The sequence below is a fragment of the Piliocolobus tephrosceles genome, chromosome 16, assembly GCF_002776525.5.
Source record: "Piliocolobus tephrosceles isolate RC106 chromosome 16, ASM277652v3, whole genome shotgun sequence".
NCBI lineage: Eukaryota > Metazoa > Chordata > Mammalia > Primates > Cercopithecidae > Piliocolobus > Piliocolobus tephrosceles.
This window is the reverse complement of record NC_045449.1, coordinates 47,993,039-48,012,375: the sequence shown is the minus strand read 5'-3', so window position 1 is coordinate 48,012,375 and position 19,337 is coordinate 47,993,039. Positions and strand designations below refer to the sequence as shown.

Here is a 19,337-nt window from a genome sequence, read left to right as displayed (position 1 = left end):
TTTATTTATTTATTTTTTTGAGACGGAGTCTTGCTCTGTCGCCCGGGCTGGAGTGCAGTGGCCGGATCTCAGCTCACTGCAAGCTCCGCCTCCCGGGTTTACGCCATTCTCCTGCCTCAGCCTCCAGAGTAGCTGGGACTACAGGCGCCCGCCACCTCGCCCGGCTAGTTTTTGTATTTTTAGTAGAGACGGGGTTTCACCGTGTAGACCAGGATGGTCTCGATCTCCTGACCTCGTGATCCGCCCGTCTCGGCCTCCCAAAGTGCTGGGATTACAGGCTTGAGCCACCGCGCCCGGCCAATATTTATTATTTTTTATGAGACAGGGTCTCGCTCTGTCGCTCAGGCTGAGTGTAGTGGCGTGATCATGGATCACTGGAGGCTTGACCTCCCAGGCTCAAGTGATCCTCCCAAGTAGCTGGAACTATAGAGGCGTACCACCACACCTGGCTGATTTTTTATTTTTTGTAGAGATGGGATCTTGCTATGTTGCCCAGGCTAGTCTTGAACTCCTGGGTGCAAGTGATCCTCCTGCCTCGGCCTCCCAAAGTGCTAGGATTACAGGCATGAGCCACTGTGCCTAGTCCCTTTTATTTATTTATTTATTTTTGAGATAGAGTCTCTCACTGCCACCCAGGCTGGGGTGCAACGGTGCGATCTCAGCTCACTGCAGCCTCCGTCTCCCAGGTTCAATTGATTCTCCTTGCCTCAGCCTCCTAAATAGCTGGGATTATAGGTGCCCGCCACCATGCCCGGCTAATTTTTTTTCTATTTTTAGTAGAGACGGGGTTTCACCATGTTGGCCAGGCTGGTCTCAAACTCCTGACCTCATGATCCGCCCGCCTTGGCCTCCCAAAGTGCTAGGATTACAGGCGTAAGCCACCGTTCCCAGCTGCCCCTTTTATTTTTTAAAAACAGACAGGGTTGGCTGGGTTCGGTGGCTCACATCTGTAATCCTAGCACTTTGGGAGGCTGAGGTAGGCGATCGCCTGAGGTCGGGCATTTGAGACCAGCCTGACCAACATGGAGAAACCCCGTCTCTACTAAAAATACAAAAATTAGCCGGGCATGGTGGTACATGCCTGTAATCCCAGCTACTTGGGAGGCTGAGGCAGGAGAATCGCTTGAACCAAGGAGGCAGAGGTTGTGAGCCAAGATTGCGCCATTGCACTCCACCCTGGGCAACAAGAGCAAAACTCTGTTTCAAAACAAACAAACAAAAAACAGACAGGATGTCACTATATTGCTCAGGCTGGTCTCAGACTCCTGGCCTCAAGCCAGTATTGGGATTACAGGTGTGAGCCACTGTGCCTGGCTGCTATTATTATTATTATTAATTTTTTATTTTATTTTATTTTTTTTGAGACAGAGTTTTGCTCCATTGCCCAGGCTGGAGTGCAATGGCGTGATCTCTGCTCACTGCAACCTCCGCCCCCCTGGATTCAAGTGATTCTCCTGCCTCAGCCTCCTGAGTAGCTGGGATTACAGGTGTGTGCCACCACGCCCGGCTAAGTTTTGTATTTTTAGGAGAGACGGGGTTTCACCATGTTGGTCAGGCTGATCTTGAACTCCTGACTTCATGATCCACCTGCCTCAGCCTTTCAGTGTTGGGATTACAGGTGTGAGCCACTGCGCCCGGCCTGTTACTATTAGTTTATTTATTTATTTTGTTTTGTTTTTGAGACGGAGTTTTGCTCTTGTTGCCGGGGCTGGAGTGCAATAGCACCATTTCAGCTCACTGCAACCTCCACCCCCCAGGTTCAGGCGTTTCTGCCGCTTCAGCCTTCCAAATAGCCAATATTACATGCATGTGCCACCATGCCATGCTAATTTTGTATTTTTAGTAGAGACGGAGTTTCACCATGTTAGTCATGGCTGGTCTCGAACTTTCGACCTCAAGTGATCCACCTGCCTTGCCCTCCCAAAGTGCTGGGATTACAGGAGTCAGCCACCGTGCCCGGCCTGCTGCTATTATTATTTTTTCTGGGTATCGCTGTGGGCCTTCCCACCCCCAACCCTTTTCATTCCTCAGTGCCCTGCCTCTACCCTGAGAGGGCTGAATTCCACATTTTGCTTTCTTGTTTTTTATTGTAAAAGTTAATATCCATGGAGAAAACCACACAAGCCAATTCAGTATACTTTTTTTTTTTTTGACGGAGTCTCACTCTGTCATCTAGTCTGAAGTGTAGTGGCATGATCTTGGCTCACTGCAACCTCTGCTGCCCGAGTTCAAGTAATTCTCCTGCCTCAGCCTCCCAAGTAGCTGGGATTACAGGCATCTGCCACTGCACCCAGCTAATTTTTGTATTTTTAGTAGCAACGGGGTTTCACCATGTTGGCCAGGCTGCTCTTGAACTCCTGACCTCATGATCCACCTGCCTCTGCCTCTCAGAATGCTAGGATTACAGGCGTAAGCCACTGTGCCCAGCCTTTTTTTTTTTTTTTTTTTTGAGACAGAGTCTTGCTCTGTCGCCCAGGCTAGAGTGCAATGGTGCCATCTCGCTCACTGCAACTTCTGCCTCCTAAGTTCAAATGATTCTTATGCCTCAGCCTCCTGAGTAACTGGGATTACAGGTGTATGCCACCACACCCAGCTAATTTTTTTGTATTTTTAGTAGAGACAGAGTTTCACCATGTGACCAGGCTGGTCTCAAACTCCTGGTCTCAAGTGATCCACCTGCTTAGGCCTCCCAAAGTGTCAGTATACATTTTGTTGTTGTTTTGAAATGGAGTCTTGCCCTGTCGTCCAGGCTGGAGTGCAGTGACACAACCTTGGCTCACTGCAACCTCTGCCTTCCAGGTTCAAACAATTCTCCTGCCTCAGCCTCCTGAGTAGCTGGGATTATAGGCACCAACCACCACGCCTGGCTAATTTTGTATTTTTAGTAGAGATGGGGTTTCACCATGTTGTTCAGGCTGGTCTCGGACTCCTGATGTCAGATGATCCACCTACTGTATGCTGGGAATACGGGTGTGAGCCACCACACCCTGCCCGTGTCCATATACATTTCAATGAACAGTTACAATGCAAACATCCAGGTAACCACCACCCCTGTCAGGAAGTTGTACATTACATTGTGGTTTACCCTCTAGTTGCCATTTTCCCCTGTGTGCCTCCTCTAGACCAAGCCAGTGGCGTTTGCCGTGCGGACAAATGTGGGCTACAATCCGTCTCCAGGGGATGAGGTGCCTGTGCAGGGAGTGGCCATTACCTTTGAGCCCAAAGACTTCCTGCACATCAAGGAGGTGAGTATCTGGAGGGAGAGCAAGGGAGTGGGTGCCAGGAGACAGGCAGCCAGAGTGCTAGTGGACAAAAGACTTCTGAGCCAAGCAGAGCTGGGCTGAATCTGCTGTGTGACCTTAGACAAATCTCTCCACCTCTCTGAGCCTCTTAATTTTCTACTGGAAAAATGGGGTGGTAATGGTTAGGTCAGAAGGTTGTTGGGTTTGTCAGGGGGCCCGAACTGGTGTGGCGGTGTGCCAGGGACATGCAGGTATCTGCATTTACTCAAGTGGTCTTTCTAGAGTACGGTGGACACATGGGGAGAAGAAGGACTCTCAGAATTGCACGGGGCTGGTGGCAGGATGGTCCATGGCCAGAAAGCATGCTGGTCCTGGAGTTGTCCTGAGAATTGGCAGCTCCATTCAGAGGCTGGAGCTGGGGCTGGGGATCTTTGAGGGTGCCACCCCTGGGCAGGGAGGCGAGTCTGGGTGTTTCCCCTGGAGAGTGACTGCTAGCTTGCCCCTGCAGTTTCCCTCTTGCTCTTTCCATCTACCTGCCATGTTCTTTGCAGAAATACAATAATGACTGGTGGATCGGGCGGCTGGTGAAGGAGGGCTGTGAGGTTGGCTTCATTCCCAGCCCCGTCAAACTGGACAGCCTTCGCCTGCTGCAGGAACAGAAGCTGCGCCAGAACCGCCTCAGCTCCAGGTGTCTGGGTGGGGCAGGGGAAGGGGGTGCTGCCAACCCCAGGAGAGGCCATACAGCCTGGACTAGGCCTCAGTGGTTGCCCCTGGCCCTGAGGGCACAGAGCTGCCTGTAGCATCACACCAGTGGGGCTGGAGCACCTCCAGGGGTGCCCCATGTGAGAGGATGAGATCCCCCCACGCCCACCTCTTTGCTCACAAGCTCGGTTTGCCTTTGCCCACACAGCAAATCAGGCGATAACTCCAGTTCCAGTCTGGGAGATGTGGTGACTGGCACCCGCCGCCCCACACCCCCTGCCAGTGGTAAGAACCATCGCCATGCAGGGGGTTGGGGAGGAGCTCCTGGGTGGGGTGGTCTCCCAACTCCCTGACTCCTCCTTTCCCTGCAGTAGGAAACACCCCAATCCTGAGTCCCCCAAGCACATGCAATGGTTCCCCCTCCATGAAGAGTAGGATACCCCTCAAGCTGGGCCTGTCATGTCTCTCCTCTCCCCTTTCTTTGGTAGCTCCATCTCTCTGCCTGATTCCCCTGCCCCGTCCCCATTCATTTCTCCCAGCCCTGTTCCATTCACCTCTTCTTCTTTCTTTTTTCCCCATCCCCATCCCTGCGTTCTGTACTTGTGTCTCCACGGTCATCTCACTCCTTCTCCCCACCTCACCTCCCTCCTCCCTCTCTCCTGACTCTCCGGTCCAGGTAATGAAATGACTAACTTAGCCTTTGAACTAGACCCCCTAGAGTTAGAGGAGGAAGAGGCCGAGCTTGGTGAGCAGAGTGGCTCTGCCAAGACTAGTGTTAGCAGTGTCACCACCCCGCCACCCCATGGCAAACGCATCCCCTTCTTTAAGAAGGTAATTCTCACTGTGTTCTTGCAAAAGGTGGGGGAGTCAGGGCCAGCACTTTGGTGGAGGAAAGGGGGCTATAATGGCTTCAGATGTGGTCTGTTCTGTGGGCATCAGGGCTTCCTGCTGAGGTGGAGGGAAGGGTAGCATGGGTACATCCCCCTCCGCACACAACTCCGCCCTGGCCCGATCTCCAGGAAGGAGATCTTGCCCCTGGAAGGTTGTCCCCACACCTGGGGCAGCAGGGTTTGGTGGTCATGAACCGTGACCTCTCCCCTCACTCCTAGGGGCCTGCTCTGGTGTTGGCATCTATCCTGGCATGTGAAGCAGGGCATGGGATGGCATTCTTTGCCCTTTTTTGACTGGGTGGGCACATAGTGGATGGGGGGGACTGCTGACTGCAAAGCAAGACAGTTAAGGGAACCCTTAAAATGGGCAGGTTGGCATGCACTGGGGGCAGGAGGTAGGCACCAAGGTAGGGGCTGTCAACCTCACCAGCTCTTTTCCAAGACCCAGAAGAGGGTAGGATATGTCTGAATATTCCCACATCCACTGGACTGTCGGTCCTGCTCCCAACCCTGATCCAGGGCCACCTCTGGCTCCCCCTTGGCGTGGGGTCCCATTCCCCATCTCTGGCTCTGTCTGTCACTAACACGCATGCCCTGTTATCTCTCCTCGTCTGCCCGGCTCTCCCTCCCTCTCTTGTCCTGGCTCTTGCCTTGCCCTCTGCCCCTGCCTGGGTCCCCTTCCCTCTCTCCTCCCCCTTCCCTCTCTTGGCAATCTCTGGACCCAGCCAAACAGAAGCAGAAGTCGGTGAGTATCACAGCTTTCTGTGTCCTCCTCCCCACTCCCTGGGATGAGCTAGGGGGACCTTCTAACACCCATTCCCACATCTGCCCCCCATTTCCCCCATCTTTCCTGGTTCTCCCTGGCCATCCCTCCCCATCCCCACCCTGATCCCCACATCTGGGCTCTGGGACAGGGTGGGGGAAGGCTGCATGGGGGAGCCTGGCATCTGGGGGAGAGGATCTAATATCATCTCCACTTTGGGGTTTCCCCTCCCTGCTTGCCCCCCAGACAGAGCATGTGCCCCCCTATGACGTGGTGCCTTCCATGAGGCCCATCATCCTGGTGGGACCGTCGCTCAAGGGCTACGAGGTAGGACTCCCTAGAGGGGAGTGGACGCAGAGGGGCCTTAGAAAGATCTTCAGACCCCAGAGAGATCCCCTAGAAGGGCCCAGATCCCAAGGCATCTTCCCCGGAGGGCTACAGACCTTCAGAGAGAACCCCCAGGGGGCCAAACCCACAGGAAGACCCACACAGAGGAGCCCCGTCCCCCCAAAGAAACCCCCAGAAGAGTCCTTCCAGAAATGCCACTTACAGGGACCTTTGGAACCAGAGACCCCAGTGGAGACCCCTCAGACCCAGACCCCCGCCCGCCATAAAGTCCTGTTCAGAAGAAAGTGGAACGTGAGGGTACAAATACCCAGCTGCTCAGAGTCTGAGTGGCTTTAAATGCCTGCCTTCTCCTCCCTCCCTCCCCACAAACCCCCACCCCCAGGTTACAGACATGATGCAGAAAGCTTTATTTGACTTCTTGAAGCATCGGTTTGATGGCAGGTAAGACCCTGGGAGCTGCTTCTCGCACCTGCCATTGCTCTCTGCTGCTGGGGATGGGCAGGATGCCTCGAATCACAATCCTGGGACTGAGGAACAGAAGGCGGGCCTGGAACTGGGGAGTGGGCAGGGCATTCCAGCCCACCCTGATCCCTGACTCCCCTCTTGCCCCATTCCCCAGGATCTCCATCACTCGTGTGACGGCAGACATTTCTCTGGCTAAGCGCTCAGTTCTCAACAACCCCAGCAAACATATCATCATTGAGCGCTCCAACACACGCTCCAGCTTGGGTGAGCCCACCCCTGCTGTCTTCACTCACCCTTTCTGGGCTGGACGTGGGAGGGGTGGGAGTTAGTGGGCAGGGCCATCTCCAGAAGCGTTCCCTCCACCTACTACCTCCTGGGAGGCCACCTGACATTCCCCCATCCACATGACTCCGTGCCCCCAGCTGAGGTGCAGAGTGAAATCGAGCGAATCTTCGAACTGGCCCGGACCCTTCAGTTGGTTGCTCTGGATGCTGACACCATCAATCACCCAGCCCAGCTGTCCAAGACCTCGCTGGCCCCCATCATTGTTTACATCAAGATCACCTCTCCCAAGGTGGGTGCAGGAGCCTGACCCTGGCCGGGACAGCATGGTTTAAAAGGAGCGCTCTGGAGTCGGGCTGCTTGGGTTTAAATCCCAGCTCCATGGCTTACTAATTGTGTGACTTAATCTACCCGAGTCTTAGTTTCCTTCTCTGTAAAGCTCCATGGTATTGTCAAGTGTTTCAACCTCATATAAATGTATAGCACTTAGCAAATGGTCTGATACAACACGTTAGCTATTATTTACTATTATTAGGGTCATGCAGACCAGTCCCCTGTCTCTACTCTGACTTGACCTCCCACCCTTGGACTGAAAGAATTCTGTGCTTTTTGTTCCAGTGCCACCAGCTACTTGGCAGTTGGGAGGTCTTTCTTTTCTTCTTCTTCTTTTTTTTTTTTTTTAAAGTCAGGGTCTTGCTCTGTCACCCAGGCTGGAATGCAGTGGTGCAATCATGGTTCACTGCAGCCTCTACCTCCTGGGCTAAAGCGATCCTCCCACCTCAGCCTCCCAAGTAGCTGGGACTAGTGGGTAGCTGTCCACTACCATGCCTAGCTAATATTTGTATTTTTTAGAGACAGGACCTAGCTGTGTTGCCCAGTTGCTTTACTCTCTCGATATCAACCCTTTTTGCTGCAGTGTCCTCATCTGGACTTTGAGAGAGGGGGAATCTGCAGGAAGGCCGCCTTACTTTTTCCTTGTAGTGCAGCACCATTAACTTTCCCTTCTAGATGCCAGTGGGGATCTGAGAAACATGGAGGAAGAGTTGAGGTGAAGGATTTGAAGTTAGAAGACAGCATGGGCTTGAAATTCTAGCTCTGATTGATTTACGTATTGATTTATTGTTACTGTTGGTTTTTCTTATTGAACTTGGAAACTTGGGGGAATTATTTAGCCTCTGATTCTCTATTTCTTCACCTATAAAGTGGGGTTATAATCCCTCTCACGTTATTGTTGAGAGGAATGGTGTAAATAGCTCAGTATACTCTCTGATTTATTTATTTGTTTTTTTTTGAGACGGAGTCTCGCTTGTCACCCAGACTGGAGTGCAGTGGCGCAATCTCGGCTCACTGCAAGCTCCACCTCTTGGGTTCACGCCATTCTCCTGCCTCAGCTTCTTGAGTAGCTGGGACTACAGGCGCCTGCCACCACACCCGGCTAACTTTTTGTATTTTTATAGAGATGGGGTTTCACCGTGTTAGCCAGGATGATCTCGATCTCCTGACCTTGTGATCCGCCCACCTCAGCCTCCCAAAGTGCTGGGATTACAGACGTGAACCACTGCGCCCGGCCTATTTTATTTATTTATTTATTTATTTATTTATTTATTTATTTATTTATTTGAGATGGAATCTCGCTTTGTCGCCCAGGCTGGAGTGCAGTGGCACAATCTCGGCTCACTGCGAGCTCCGCCTCCTGGGTTCAGGCCATTCTGCCTCAGCCTCCCGAGTAGCTAGGACTACAGGCACCTGCCACCATGCCTGGCTAATTTTTTGTATTTTTAGTAGAGACGGGGTTTCACTGTGTTAGCCAGGAGGGTCTCGATCTCCTGACCTCGTGATCCACCCACCTCAGCCTCCCAAAGTGCTGGGATTACAGGCATGAGCCACCGCGCCCGGCCTACTCTCTGATTTACGAGGGCAGCCAGTAGTGGTAACCATTATCATCCCATGAGCTGAGCTCCCTGGACCAGTTACTTAACTTTTTTTTTTCTTTTTTTGAGACAGTCTTGCTCTGTCACCCAGGCTGGAGTGCAGTGGTGCGATCTCACTCACTACAGCCTCCGCCTCCCAGGTTCAAGCAATTCTTGTGCCTCAGTCTCCTGAGTAGCTGGGGTTAGGATTACGGGCGCACACCACCACACCTGGCTTTTTTTTTTTTTTTTTTTGAGACAGAGTCTCGCTCTGTGACTCAGGCTGGAGTGCAGTGGTGCAATGTTGCTCACTGCAACCTCCGCCTCAAGTAATTCGCCTGCCTCAGCCTCCTGAGTAACTGGGACTACAGGCACACGCCACCATACCCGGCTAATTTTTGTATTTTTGGTAGAGACGGGGTTTCACCATGTTGGTCAGGTTGGTCTTGAACTCCTGACCTCGTGAGCCGCTGTCCTCGGCCTCCCAAAGTGCTAGGATTACAGGTGTGAGCCACTGGTCCCAGCCACACCTGGGTAATTTTTGTATTTTTTAGTAGAGACAGGTTTTCACCATGTTGGCCAGGCTGATCTCAAACTCCTGACCTCAAGTGATTCTCCTGCCTCAGCCTCCCTAAGTGCTGGGATTACAGGTGTGAGCCACTGCACCCAGCCGACTTAACCTTTCTGAGTCCTATGTTTCTAATGAGATAAAGGGGATGATGGGATTTAAGTACTTCCTGAGGGGAGTTGAAAGGACCAAATGAGATAATGGATGCAAAAACACTGAACTAGAAAGTAACCAATGCTTCCATTTCCCCCATTGAGGTTAAGAGGAGGGACTCTGGAACCAGGCAGCCTGGACTTCTACTCCAGGGCTGTTACTTACTGGCTCTGTGTTCCTTTGGCAAGTGGCCAAACATCTCTATGCCTTGGTTTCCTCATCTGCAGCATAGGCATACTGGGTTTGTGAAGATTAAATAAATGAGTTAATCATGAAAAGTGCTTGGTATTGGGCCAGGCACGATGGCTCACGCCTCTAATCTCAGCACTTTTGGAGACCGAGGCCGGTGGATTGCCTGAGCTAAAGAGTTCAAGACCAGCCTGGGCAACATGGTGAAACCCTGCCTCTACTAACACTCAAAAAATTAGCTGGGCATGGTGGTGGGCGCCTGTAATTCCAGCTACTCAGGAGGCTGAGGCACAAGAATTGCTTGAACCCAGGAGCCAGAGGTTGGAGTGAGCTGAGATCACACCAGTGCAGTCCAGCCTGGGTGACAGAGCAAGACTCTGTCTCATAAATAAATAAATAAATAAATAAATAAATAAATAAATATTATTGGTATCCCAGAACTATATCTGTTCCATTTTGTAAAAAGATTTTTATTTTCAAATAATTTCAGATTTACAGAAGTGTGGCAAGAATAGTATCCAAAAAAATCTTATGTTTTGAATATTCTTCACCAAGATTCACTAATTTTTTAACAGCTTTATTGAGGTAGAATTCCCATACCATTAAATTCAGCCATTTAAAGTCTATAAGCCGGGCTTGGTGGCTCATACCTGTAATCCCAGCACTTTGGGAGGCTGAGGCAGGTGGATCACTTGAGCTCGGGAGTTGGAGACCAGCCTGGGCAACATGGCAAGACCCTGTCTCTATTAAAAAATAAAAAATAAATTAAGTGTACAGTCTAATTTTTTTCAGATTCACTAATTTTGAAAAATTTACTTTCATCTTTCTCTCTCTCTCTTTTTTTTTTTTTGGAACAAAGTCTCGCTCTGCCACCCAGGCTGGAGAGCAGTGGTGTGATCTTGGCTTACTATAATCTCTGCCTCCCAGGTTCAAGTGATTCTCCTGCCTCAGCCTCTCAAGCAGCTGGGATTACAGGCACCCACCACCACGCCTGGCTAATTTTTGTATTTTCAGTTGAGACAGAGTTTCACCATGTTGGCCAGGCTGGTCTCAAACTCCTGACCTCAAGTGATCCACCCGCCTCAGCCTCCCAAAGTGCTGGGATTACAGGCGTGAGCCACCATGCCTGGCCTATATTGTGTTTCTTGAGAACAACATCAGTATCTTACACAACCATGATACAATTGTAAAATTCAAGAATTGTTTCTAAAATACAGCCCGTATTAGTTTTTTTTTTTTTTTTTGAGACGGAGTCTTGCTCTGTCGCCCAGGCTGGAGTGCAGTGGCCGGATCTCAGCTCACTGCAACCTCCGCCTCCCGGGTTCACGCCATTCTCCCGCCTCAGCCTCCCGAGTAGCTGGGACCACAGGCGCCCGCCACCTCGCCTGGCTAATTTTTTGTATTTTTAGTAGAGACGGGGTTTCGCCGTGTTAGCCAGGATGGTCTCGATCTCCTGACCTCGTGATCGCCCGTCTCGGCCTCCCAAAGTGCTGGGATTACAGGCTTGAGCCACCGCGCCCGGCCCTCAGCCTTTCTTGAATTTTCCAGAGACTGACATTTAGGCAGAGTACAGGACAGCTATTTTGTAGACTGTCTGTCCCTCAGTGTGGGTTTGTGTGATTGTTCCTCATGATTAGTTTCAGGTTTTGCATTATTATAATTATGGTTGTTGTTGTTGAGATGAGAATGATAACAGAAATGCTATCAGGACTAAATTGATCATGTGAAAAGCACAGAACAATGCTGGTATGTAGCAAGTGCCTCATAAAGGAAGACTATTGTTGGTGTTGTTAATATAGAGGGTGTGACTGGGCTCGGTGGCTCATGCCTATAATCCCAGCACTTTGAGAGGCTGAGGCAGGCGGATCACTTGAGGCCAGGAGTTTGAGAGCAGCCTGGGCAACATATACAAAAAAATTTTTAAAAATTAGCGGGATATGGTGGCACGTGCCTGTAGCCCTAGTTCCTCAGGAGGCTAGGCTGGGGACTTGCTTGAGTCCAGGGTATAGTGAACTATGATCACACCACTGCACTTCAGCCTGGGTGACAGAGCGAGAACCAGTCTCTAAAATAAAAATAAAAAAAGGAGGGTGGGCAGGCCTACAAACAAGGTTAGAGAAGTTGGGAAGAAGAATCACTACCCTTCATATAGCCTCTAAGGAAGTCTGCTATGAGACTAGGAGAGAGCCTGAGCCCTAGACATAGGGCTGCTGAGGTCAGTTCTGCAGAGGTGCCCAGGGCTGAGAGTTATGGAGCATTCAAGGGCCCTGACACTGGCTCTCCATGCTGATCCAACCAGGACCCGCCTCTCTGACTGGGTGCATTGCCTGAGTCCCTCTAGCTCCTCTTCCTTTTCTCCCTCCCCAAACCAGGTACTTCAGAGGCTCATCAAGTCCCGAGGAAAGTCTCAGTCCAAACACCTCAACGTCCAAATAGCGGCCTCGGAAAAGCTGGCACAGTGCCCCCCTGTGAGTGCCTAGATCCCGGGGAAGGGAATGGAGGGATGACATTTGGGTTGCCCTGGTTTCCTCTGGCCTACATGAGAGACAGAGTGACCAGGAACACCTGGGTCAGGCCTGTAGGTGCAAACTGGTCTTCCGGGAAGAGCGCAGGTCCGTCAGTCAAAGACTGGGTTCAAGCCCCAGAAGCACCCTTCTCCGTGGAGAGTCAAGTCCTGTCTCCCAGCCTTGGTTGCCTTATCTCTAGAATGAGGGAGTTGGACTGAGTGCCAAAACTTCTTGCAGTTCTGCCAATCTGTAGATCTGAGAGCCCTCCTTCCCTTCTTCCACATCCAGAGGCCTCTTTTTAACCTTGTCCTTCAATCCCTTGGCTCTACCCACTGCACCCAGGCCACACCCTCAACCCCCTTGGCCATGCCCCACTCATCCCAGCCCTGCCCCCTAACCCCACCTTCGCAGGAAATGTTTGACATCATCCTGGACGAGAACCAATTGGAGGATGCCTGCGAGCACCTGGCGGAGTACTTGGAAGCCTATTGGAAGGCCACACATCCGCCCAGCAGCACGCCACCCAATCCACTGCTGAACCGCACCATGGCTACCGCAGCCCTGGCTGCCAGCCCTGCCCCTGTCTCCAACCTCCAGGTACAGGTGCTCACCTCGCTCAGGAGAAACCTCAGCTTCTGGGGCGGGCTGGAGTCCTCGCAGCGGGACAGCGCGGTGCCCCAGGAGCAGGAACATGCCATGTAGTGGGCGCCCTGCCTGTCTTCCCTCCCGCTCTGGGGTCCGAACTGGAGTGCAGGGAACATGGAGGAGGAAGGGAAGAGCTTTATTTTGTAAAAAAACGTGATGAGCAGCAGCTTCTGGTGTCTGTGGTTTTTGATGGGTCTGGGGCTTCTGGTGCTGTCTTCCTGGGCCTGGTGCCATAGGACCGCATCTGCTGCCCACTGGATATGAGGCCTGATGGGAGCGCTTTTAAGACAAGGGACTAGGAAGGACATGCGAGGAAGACTGATAAACTAATTCGCTGGACTCCACACCCTTTTTAGACCCAACAGAGCGGAGGCCCTCAGAGCCAGGGAAACCTACGTTAAACCTGGACTCTCCCTCCCTAGAGCCCTGACTCCACACGGCCCCTCAAGAAGGACCCAGAATATGGCATCTTCTATGACTTGATGCTGAAATTTCCACCATTCTCCCAGTTCAAGTCCAGGAAAGGCCCTCCCATGGGAGACCCATCCTGCCTTGCCCTCCTCCCATGGGAGCCACAGCCCACCTCTTGATTCCACACCATTAAGTGTAAGGTTCTAAGAGCCAGAAGAAACCCATGAAATCATTCTAGACTAGCTTTCAAATTTGTTTTCAGCAACAGAGCCCATTTGTTCATTGAATCTTATGTGGAAGCTGAGGATGTAGATAATACATCCTTGCTTTGCCCTGAGGGAGCCAGGGGAATGGCCTCCCCTCCACCTCCACGGGGACCCCTGAAGCACTTCTGTGCTGTCCCCCCCCCACCCCCCCCCAGATCCCTAGGTTACAGTTTGGGAACCGCCGCCCCGGTCCAACCCCCCGCCAAAAAAAAAAAAAAAAAACTGCTGCTCAGGTCTAACCCCCGTCACATTACAACCAAGACATGAAGCCACAGAGAGGGGAACTGTTTGCTCAGGGTCACACAGCTTGACATGGCAGGGGAGGGACTGGAACCTCTCTTGTGCCCCACCTCCATGTGACATTTGGTGATGAGGACACTGGGTCACCTCTTCATCTTCACTAGGAGGGGGAGACCCAGCAGCCTTCCCCAGCTTGCTGCTTTGAGTCCTTGTTGGGGGCAGGGGAGGAATCCCATCAGCCTTGGAGACAGTGTCATCTGACTAGGGAATGGTGGGAGAAGCATGGGGTTCTGGAAGCCTAAGATTGGGGTCTGGTGTGGGTCGAAGAAGCCAGGGTCAGCAAGTTTTAGCTGAAATCCCGTTAATATATTTGGAAAACCAAAGGCAATAACTAACCCAATCAACCACTAATGAGTGGCAATACTGAGCTGTTAGTGATGATTAACCCCAAGATAGCATTAATGACCTGCACCGGGGAAGCGGTGACTCATGGCTCACGGCTGTCAGCCATGAAGGTCGGGTGCCCCCTGTCTGGAGAGAGGAGCAAATGCCCTGAGGTCTGTCCTCTGGCTGGGCTCCAGAGCCATTTGTCCCCGGGGCCCCTCCCCTAGAGCCAGCACCCTCTTCATCCAGGCCGGACCTCTTAATGCTGTCACTAACTTGCCTTGCTTTGTTGTGTTTTTCTCACCCCTGCCTGATCTGCATGGTGTGTGCTGTCCGTCTGCTAACCAGGGACCCTACCTTGCTTCCGGGGACCAGCCGCTGGAACGGGCCACCGGGGAGCACGTCAGCGTGCACGAGTACCCAGGGGAGCTGGGCCAGCCCCCAGGCCTTTACCCCAGCAGCCACCCACCAGGCCGGGCAGGCACGCTACGGGCACTGTCCCGCCAAGACACTTTTGATGCCGACACCCCCGGCAGCCGAAACTCTGCCTACACAGAGCTGGGAGACTCATGTGTGGACATGGAGACTGACCCCTCAGAGGGGCCAGGGCTTGGAGACCCTGCAGGGGGCGGCACACCCCCAGCCCGACAGGGATCCTGGGAGGACGAGGAAGAAGACTATGAGGAAGAGCTGACCGACAACCGGAACCGGGGCCGGAATAAGGCCCGCTACTGCGCTGAGGGTGGGGGTCCAGTTTTGGGACGCAACAAGAATGAGCTGGAGGGCTGGGGACGAGGCGTCTACATCCGCTGAGAGGCAGGGGCCACACGGCAGGAGGAAGGGCTCTGAGCCCAGGGGAGGGGAGGGGAGGGAGCGAGGGGCTCACACCCAACATGTATTCGCCTCCAGGGGGGCGCTGTCTCCCTCCTTTCAGATGCCTTTGCTCAAAGCTTGGGGTTTATTCGGCGTTATCATCCCAGCTCCCGGGAGGCCCTTAAGCCCCAGCTATCGGTTTTTACCTGCCTGTTGCGGATGGATGGGGGATAGCCACTTTTCTGAAGTGTCCCCTTTCTCCCATCTTAAGGGGCTTTCCTCCCCCGCCCTCCTAGAAAAAAGGTGCACTTCCTTAACTCTTTCTACTCGGGGCCCTAAGTGACGGTCCTAAGTGGGATGGCTCTCCTTCTCCCAAGCTGCAGTACTGGGGAAGGGCTGGGCGCTTTTCCTGGAAGGGGAGGCCACAGATTCGTTCCCATGGGGGCTCTCTTCCCCAGACCCCAGATCCAGGGTCCCTCACCCTGCCTGCCCCTTCCTGCCTGGCAGCATCGTCTGGTCGGTGAAAGCTACAGCATGGACACCCCATGGGGAGCTTGTCTGGGGAGGGTTCTGGGTGGAAGCTGGCAGGCATACAAAACCCTCTACCCTCCGTGGCCATGGCAACGTCCAGGGCCCAGAACCTTGAAGAGTCAGCAGCTGAGGTGCTGCTCCCCACCCCCCACCTCCATACCTCAGCCTTTGCCTACCCCAGGAATGAGCTTGGCCTCCAACATCCCTTGCCTGCTGCCATTAGAAGAGGGGGCCCCTCTGCATCTGAGCCCCCCATCCCTGTGCCACCTGGGTGTGGAGCTCATGGAACACTCTGGTCCGCCTCATTTTAAACCAAAAAACTGCTCCTTCACCCTCACCCTGAGGCCCCAGGGGAGAGGACCCATGGGTTGGTGCCCAGGGGTTGCCTTGGGACCTCGGATCTCCTCTGGGGGGCTTGGCTGCTGCTGTTGCTGCTCTGTATTTGCCTCTTGTGATTCTGTTTGTTACCCATGTTCACTTCCCCCAGGAGACCCCCTCTCCCCTGGGGCATCCCTCTGCCTTGGAATCCCTGTAGCCCAGCAGCCCTGCCCCTCCCCAGCATCCCAGCTGGGCCAGAGAGAGCCGACTGTGCCAACAAGGACTGGGCCCTGCCCGGCTGCCCGCCTCAGGGATGGGCACGTCATGCCTGTCTCGCCACCTCCTGTGCCAATGTCCTACCCTCCACCTGGGGGTGGGGTGCAGCTTCCACTTACTGATTAGAAGACACCACTGCCCACCTTTTCCCCCTCCCTGTCTGGTGTCCTGTGCCCCCATCTGTCTGTCTATATTTGTCTGTACTCCCCTAGGAGAAGTATTTTGCCATATATAAAACCACTGTCCTGTCCTTTGTGGCTGCCTCCCAAGCCTGCTTCTTTGTCCTCGCCACATAGTCGTCAGCCTAGGCACCTGGGAGCTGCTGATAGGCAGGGGGAATTGAAGGGGTGGGTGCAGGAAGAAGTTGTGCCCTGAGTCATTGACTCAAAAGGGAAGATGAAAGCCGGGCGCGGTGGCTCAAGCCTGTAATCCCAGCACTTTGGGAGGCCGAGACGGGCGGATCACGAGGTCAGGAGATCGAGACCATCCTGGCTAACACAGTGAAACCCCGTCTCTACTAAAAATACAAAAAACTAGCCGGGCGAGGTGGCGGGCGCCTGTAGTCCCAGCTACTCTGGAGGCTGAGGCAGCAGAATGGCATGAACCCGGGAGGCGGAGCTTGCAGTGAGCTGAGATCCGGCCACTGCACTCCAGCCTGGGTGACAGAGCGAGACTCCGTCTTAAAAAAAAGAAAAAAAGAGAGAGAGAAAAAAAAAAAAAAAGGGAAGATGATCCTTTGATTTTGGCCCTCTGATGTATTATGCCCAAGCCAGGAGCTACTTGGGCAGTCCTGGCTCCGCACTGGCCCTGAGCCCCTTCACTTACCTGTCTCTCCACAAGTAGAGCCAGAGGCAATGGGAAGCTGGTGTTGCTTGGTGGGTGAGATCCAGACCCGTTGGTGCAATGTCTTAAATACACATGATTGTTTTTCTGCTCTTGTGGCCTCGCTGTGTCCCAACACCTCAGGAGAGGGAGGGGCTGAGCTTCTGGCTCCACTAATGTCCCCCTCGTTCCTGCTAACTGGCTTTGGGGGCAGGGAGGCAGGCCACTTGTGGGGGCAGGTCAGAGATAATCAGGGATCCTGTCAGTCCCCGACTGAAAGTCAGCAGATGAGTGTACCCATTCCTGCCATCCCTAGCTGGCAGGATGTGGACTTCTGACAGTTACTGCAACCACCTGTGTCCTGCCTCACACAGCACCCTCAAACTATTTCCCCTCCCTGCTGGTTCTTTTTCCTTTTTATTTTTTTTGAGATGGAGTTTCGCTCATCGCTGAGGCTGGAGTGCAGTACCGTAATCTCGGTTCACTGCAACCTCCGCCTCCCAGGTTCAAGCAATTCTCCTGCCTCAGCCTCCCAAGTAGCTGGGATTACAGGCGTGTGCCACCATGCCCAGCAAATTTTTGTATTTTTAGTGGAGACAGGGTTTCACCATGTTGGCCAGGCTGGTCTTGAACTCCTGACCTCAGGTGATTCACCTGCCTTAGCCTCCCAAAGTGCTGGGATTACAGGCATGAGCCACCACGCCCATCCTGGTTCTTGTTTTTCCACAGGTGGCTGTGGAGGATTAAAATTCCTGAGTCCACTACCGGAGTGCTGAGGCCCAACATGAGTGACGTGACTGTGTGTGTGTGTGCGCGCGTGTGTGGAGGGCAAAAGACATCCCCCCAAGACCCTACAGATGAGGAGTTAGTGGATCAAAGGGAAGGGGAACTGGGCAGGCACAGAGGTCAAGTAGCTGACCCCAGTTCCCTGGGGAGCCAATGGCAAAGTTGATGAGAGCCTAGTGTCTGCCTCCCAGCATAGTGCATTTCCCGCTGCCTTCCTACAGAATCATTCATTCCTGTGTTTCTTCCTTGAACAAACGTTTATTGAGCACCTCCTATGTACCAGGCACAAGTCTACGTAGGGGCCATAGATGATTTCAGCACAGCATAATGTACTCTCTGCTGTGATAGCACTGGGTACTGTGGAGCATTGGGTACTGTGGGAACCTGAAAGAGGGGTTAGTCTCATAACCTGGGGAGGTCAGCTGAGGCTTCCTGGTGGAGGTGAGGCTTGAGTAGAATCTAGAAACATGGTTGGCAGACAAATGGGGGAAATGTTCAAAGCAGAGAAAGTAGGGGACATGCATGACATATTCTTGGCACCTCACCAGCAAAGTGCTCTCAAGGTGGTGGCCAGAGAGGGATTGGCAGGAGCAGGTCACAGTGGGCCTTGAGTCATGTTAAGGAGTTTAGGCTTTGTCCTGAAGCTTGTGTGCAGAAATAGAACGATTGTAAGCAACTAGCAAGATTGCTTTGTTTGCAGTTTGGCGCATAGATTGGAAGGCCTAGCTTGGAAACAGCTGTGATAATCCAGGTGCGAAAGGAGGGTTTGCCTTAGGCCTCAGCAGTGGGACTGGAAGGGAGGCAAAGAGGCCAGGGACATCTAGCAGTTAGATGGCCGGGTTTGGTGGCTCACGCCTGTAACTCCAGCACTTTGGGAGGCCGAGGTGGCAGGATTGCTTGAGTCCAGCAGTTCTGAGACTCGTTTATGCAACATAGTGAGACCCACGTTTTCACAAAAAATTTTAAAAATTAGCTGAGTGTGTAGTCCCAGCTACTCAGGAGGCTGTGATAGGGAAGCTGAGGTGGGGAGGATCTGTTGAGCCCAGGAAGTCAAGGCTGCAGTGAACTATGATCACACTACTGCACTCCAGCCTGGGCAACAGAGCAAGACCCTGTCTCAATAAATTAAATAAATAAATAAATGTTAGAATCTTGAGCTCTTGGAGAGCAAGTGGAGGCAGCTGATAAGAGAAAGGGAGGTGAGGCTGGGCACGATGGCTCACACCTGTAATCCCAGCACTTTGGGAGGCTGAGGTGGGTGGATCACAAGGTCAGGAGTTCGAGACCAGCCTAGCCAACATGGTGAAACCCCATCTCTACTTAAAATACAAAAATTAGCCAGGCGTGGTGGTGCTGCCTGTAGTCCCAGCTACTCGGGAGACTGAGGCAGGAGAATTACTTGAACCCGGGAGGCGGAGGTTGTGGTGAGCTGAGGTCGCACCACTTCACTCCAGCCTGGGTAACAGAGGGAGACTCCATCTCAAAAAAAAAAAAAAAAAAAAAAGAGCGAGAAAGAGAGGTGGCCAGTCTGGCCAACATGGCAAAACCCTGTCTCTACTAAAATACAAAAATTAGCCAGGTGCAGTGGCACACGCCTCCAGCTACTCTGGAGACTGAGCAGGAGAGTCGCTTGAACCCAGGAGGCGGAGGCTGTAGTGAGCCGAGATCACACCACTGCACTCCAGCCTGGGTGACAGAGCAAGACTCTGTCAAGAAAGAAAGAAAAGAAAGAAAGAAAGAAAGAGAGAGAGAGAGAGAGAGAGGAAGGAAGGAAGGAAGGAAGGAAGGAAGGAAGGAAGGAAGGAAGGAAGGAAGGAAGGAAGGAA

General features: G+C 52.8%; 1 protein-coding gene across 2 annotated transcripts in view; it reads left to right on the top strand.

Annotated features, from left to right (window-relative positions):
* Positions 1 to 16,158, top strand: part of CACNB1 (calcium voltage-gated channel auxiliary subunit beta 1) — a 28,620-nt gene extending 12,462 nt beyond the window's left edge. Inside the window, exons 4-14 of one of the 2 annotated variants that reach the window (XM_023204279.1) lie at positions 3,123 to 3,245; positions 3,794 to 3,930; positions 4,153 to 4,229; positions 5,560 to 5,579; positions 5,844 to 5,924; positions 6,328 to 6,386; positions 6,565 to 6,674; positions 6,833 to 6,984; positions 11,885 to 11,980; positions 12,431 to 12,616; positions 14,314 to 16,158. In XM_023204279.1, the coding sequence (XP_023060047.1) occupies positions 3,123 to 3,245; positions 3,794 to 3,930; positions 4,153 to 4,229; positions 5,560 to 5,579; positions 5,844 to 5,924; positions 6,328 to 6,386; positions 6,565 to 6,674; positions 6,833 to 6,984; positions 11,885 to 11,980; positions 12,431 to 12,616; positions 14,314 to 14,778 (1,506 nt within the window). In that variant the 3' untranslated portion in view covers positions 14,779 to 16,158. Of the gene's footprint in view, positions 1 to 3,122; positions 3,246 to 3,793; positions 3,931 to 4,152; positions 4,230 to 4,620; positions 4,776 to 5,559; positions 5,580 to 5,843; positions 5,925 to 6,327; positions 6,387 to 6,564; positions 6,675 to 6,832; positions 6,985 to 11,884; positions 11,981 to 12,430; positions 12,831 to 14,313 lie in introns of those variants that run through there. The other variant, XM_023204280.1, reaches the window with a different exon arrangement.
* The last annotated feature ends 3,179 nt before the right edge of the window (positions 16,159 to 19,337 follow it).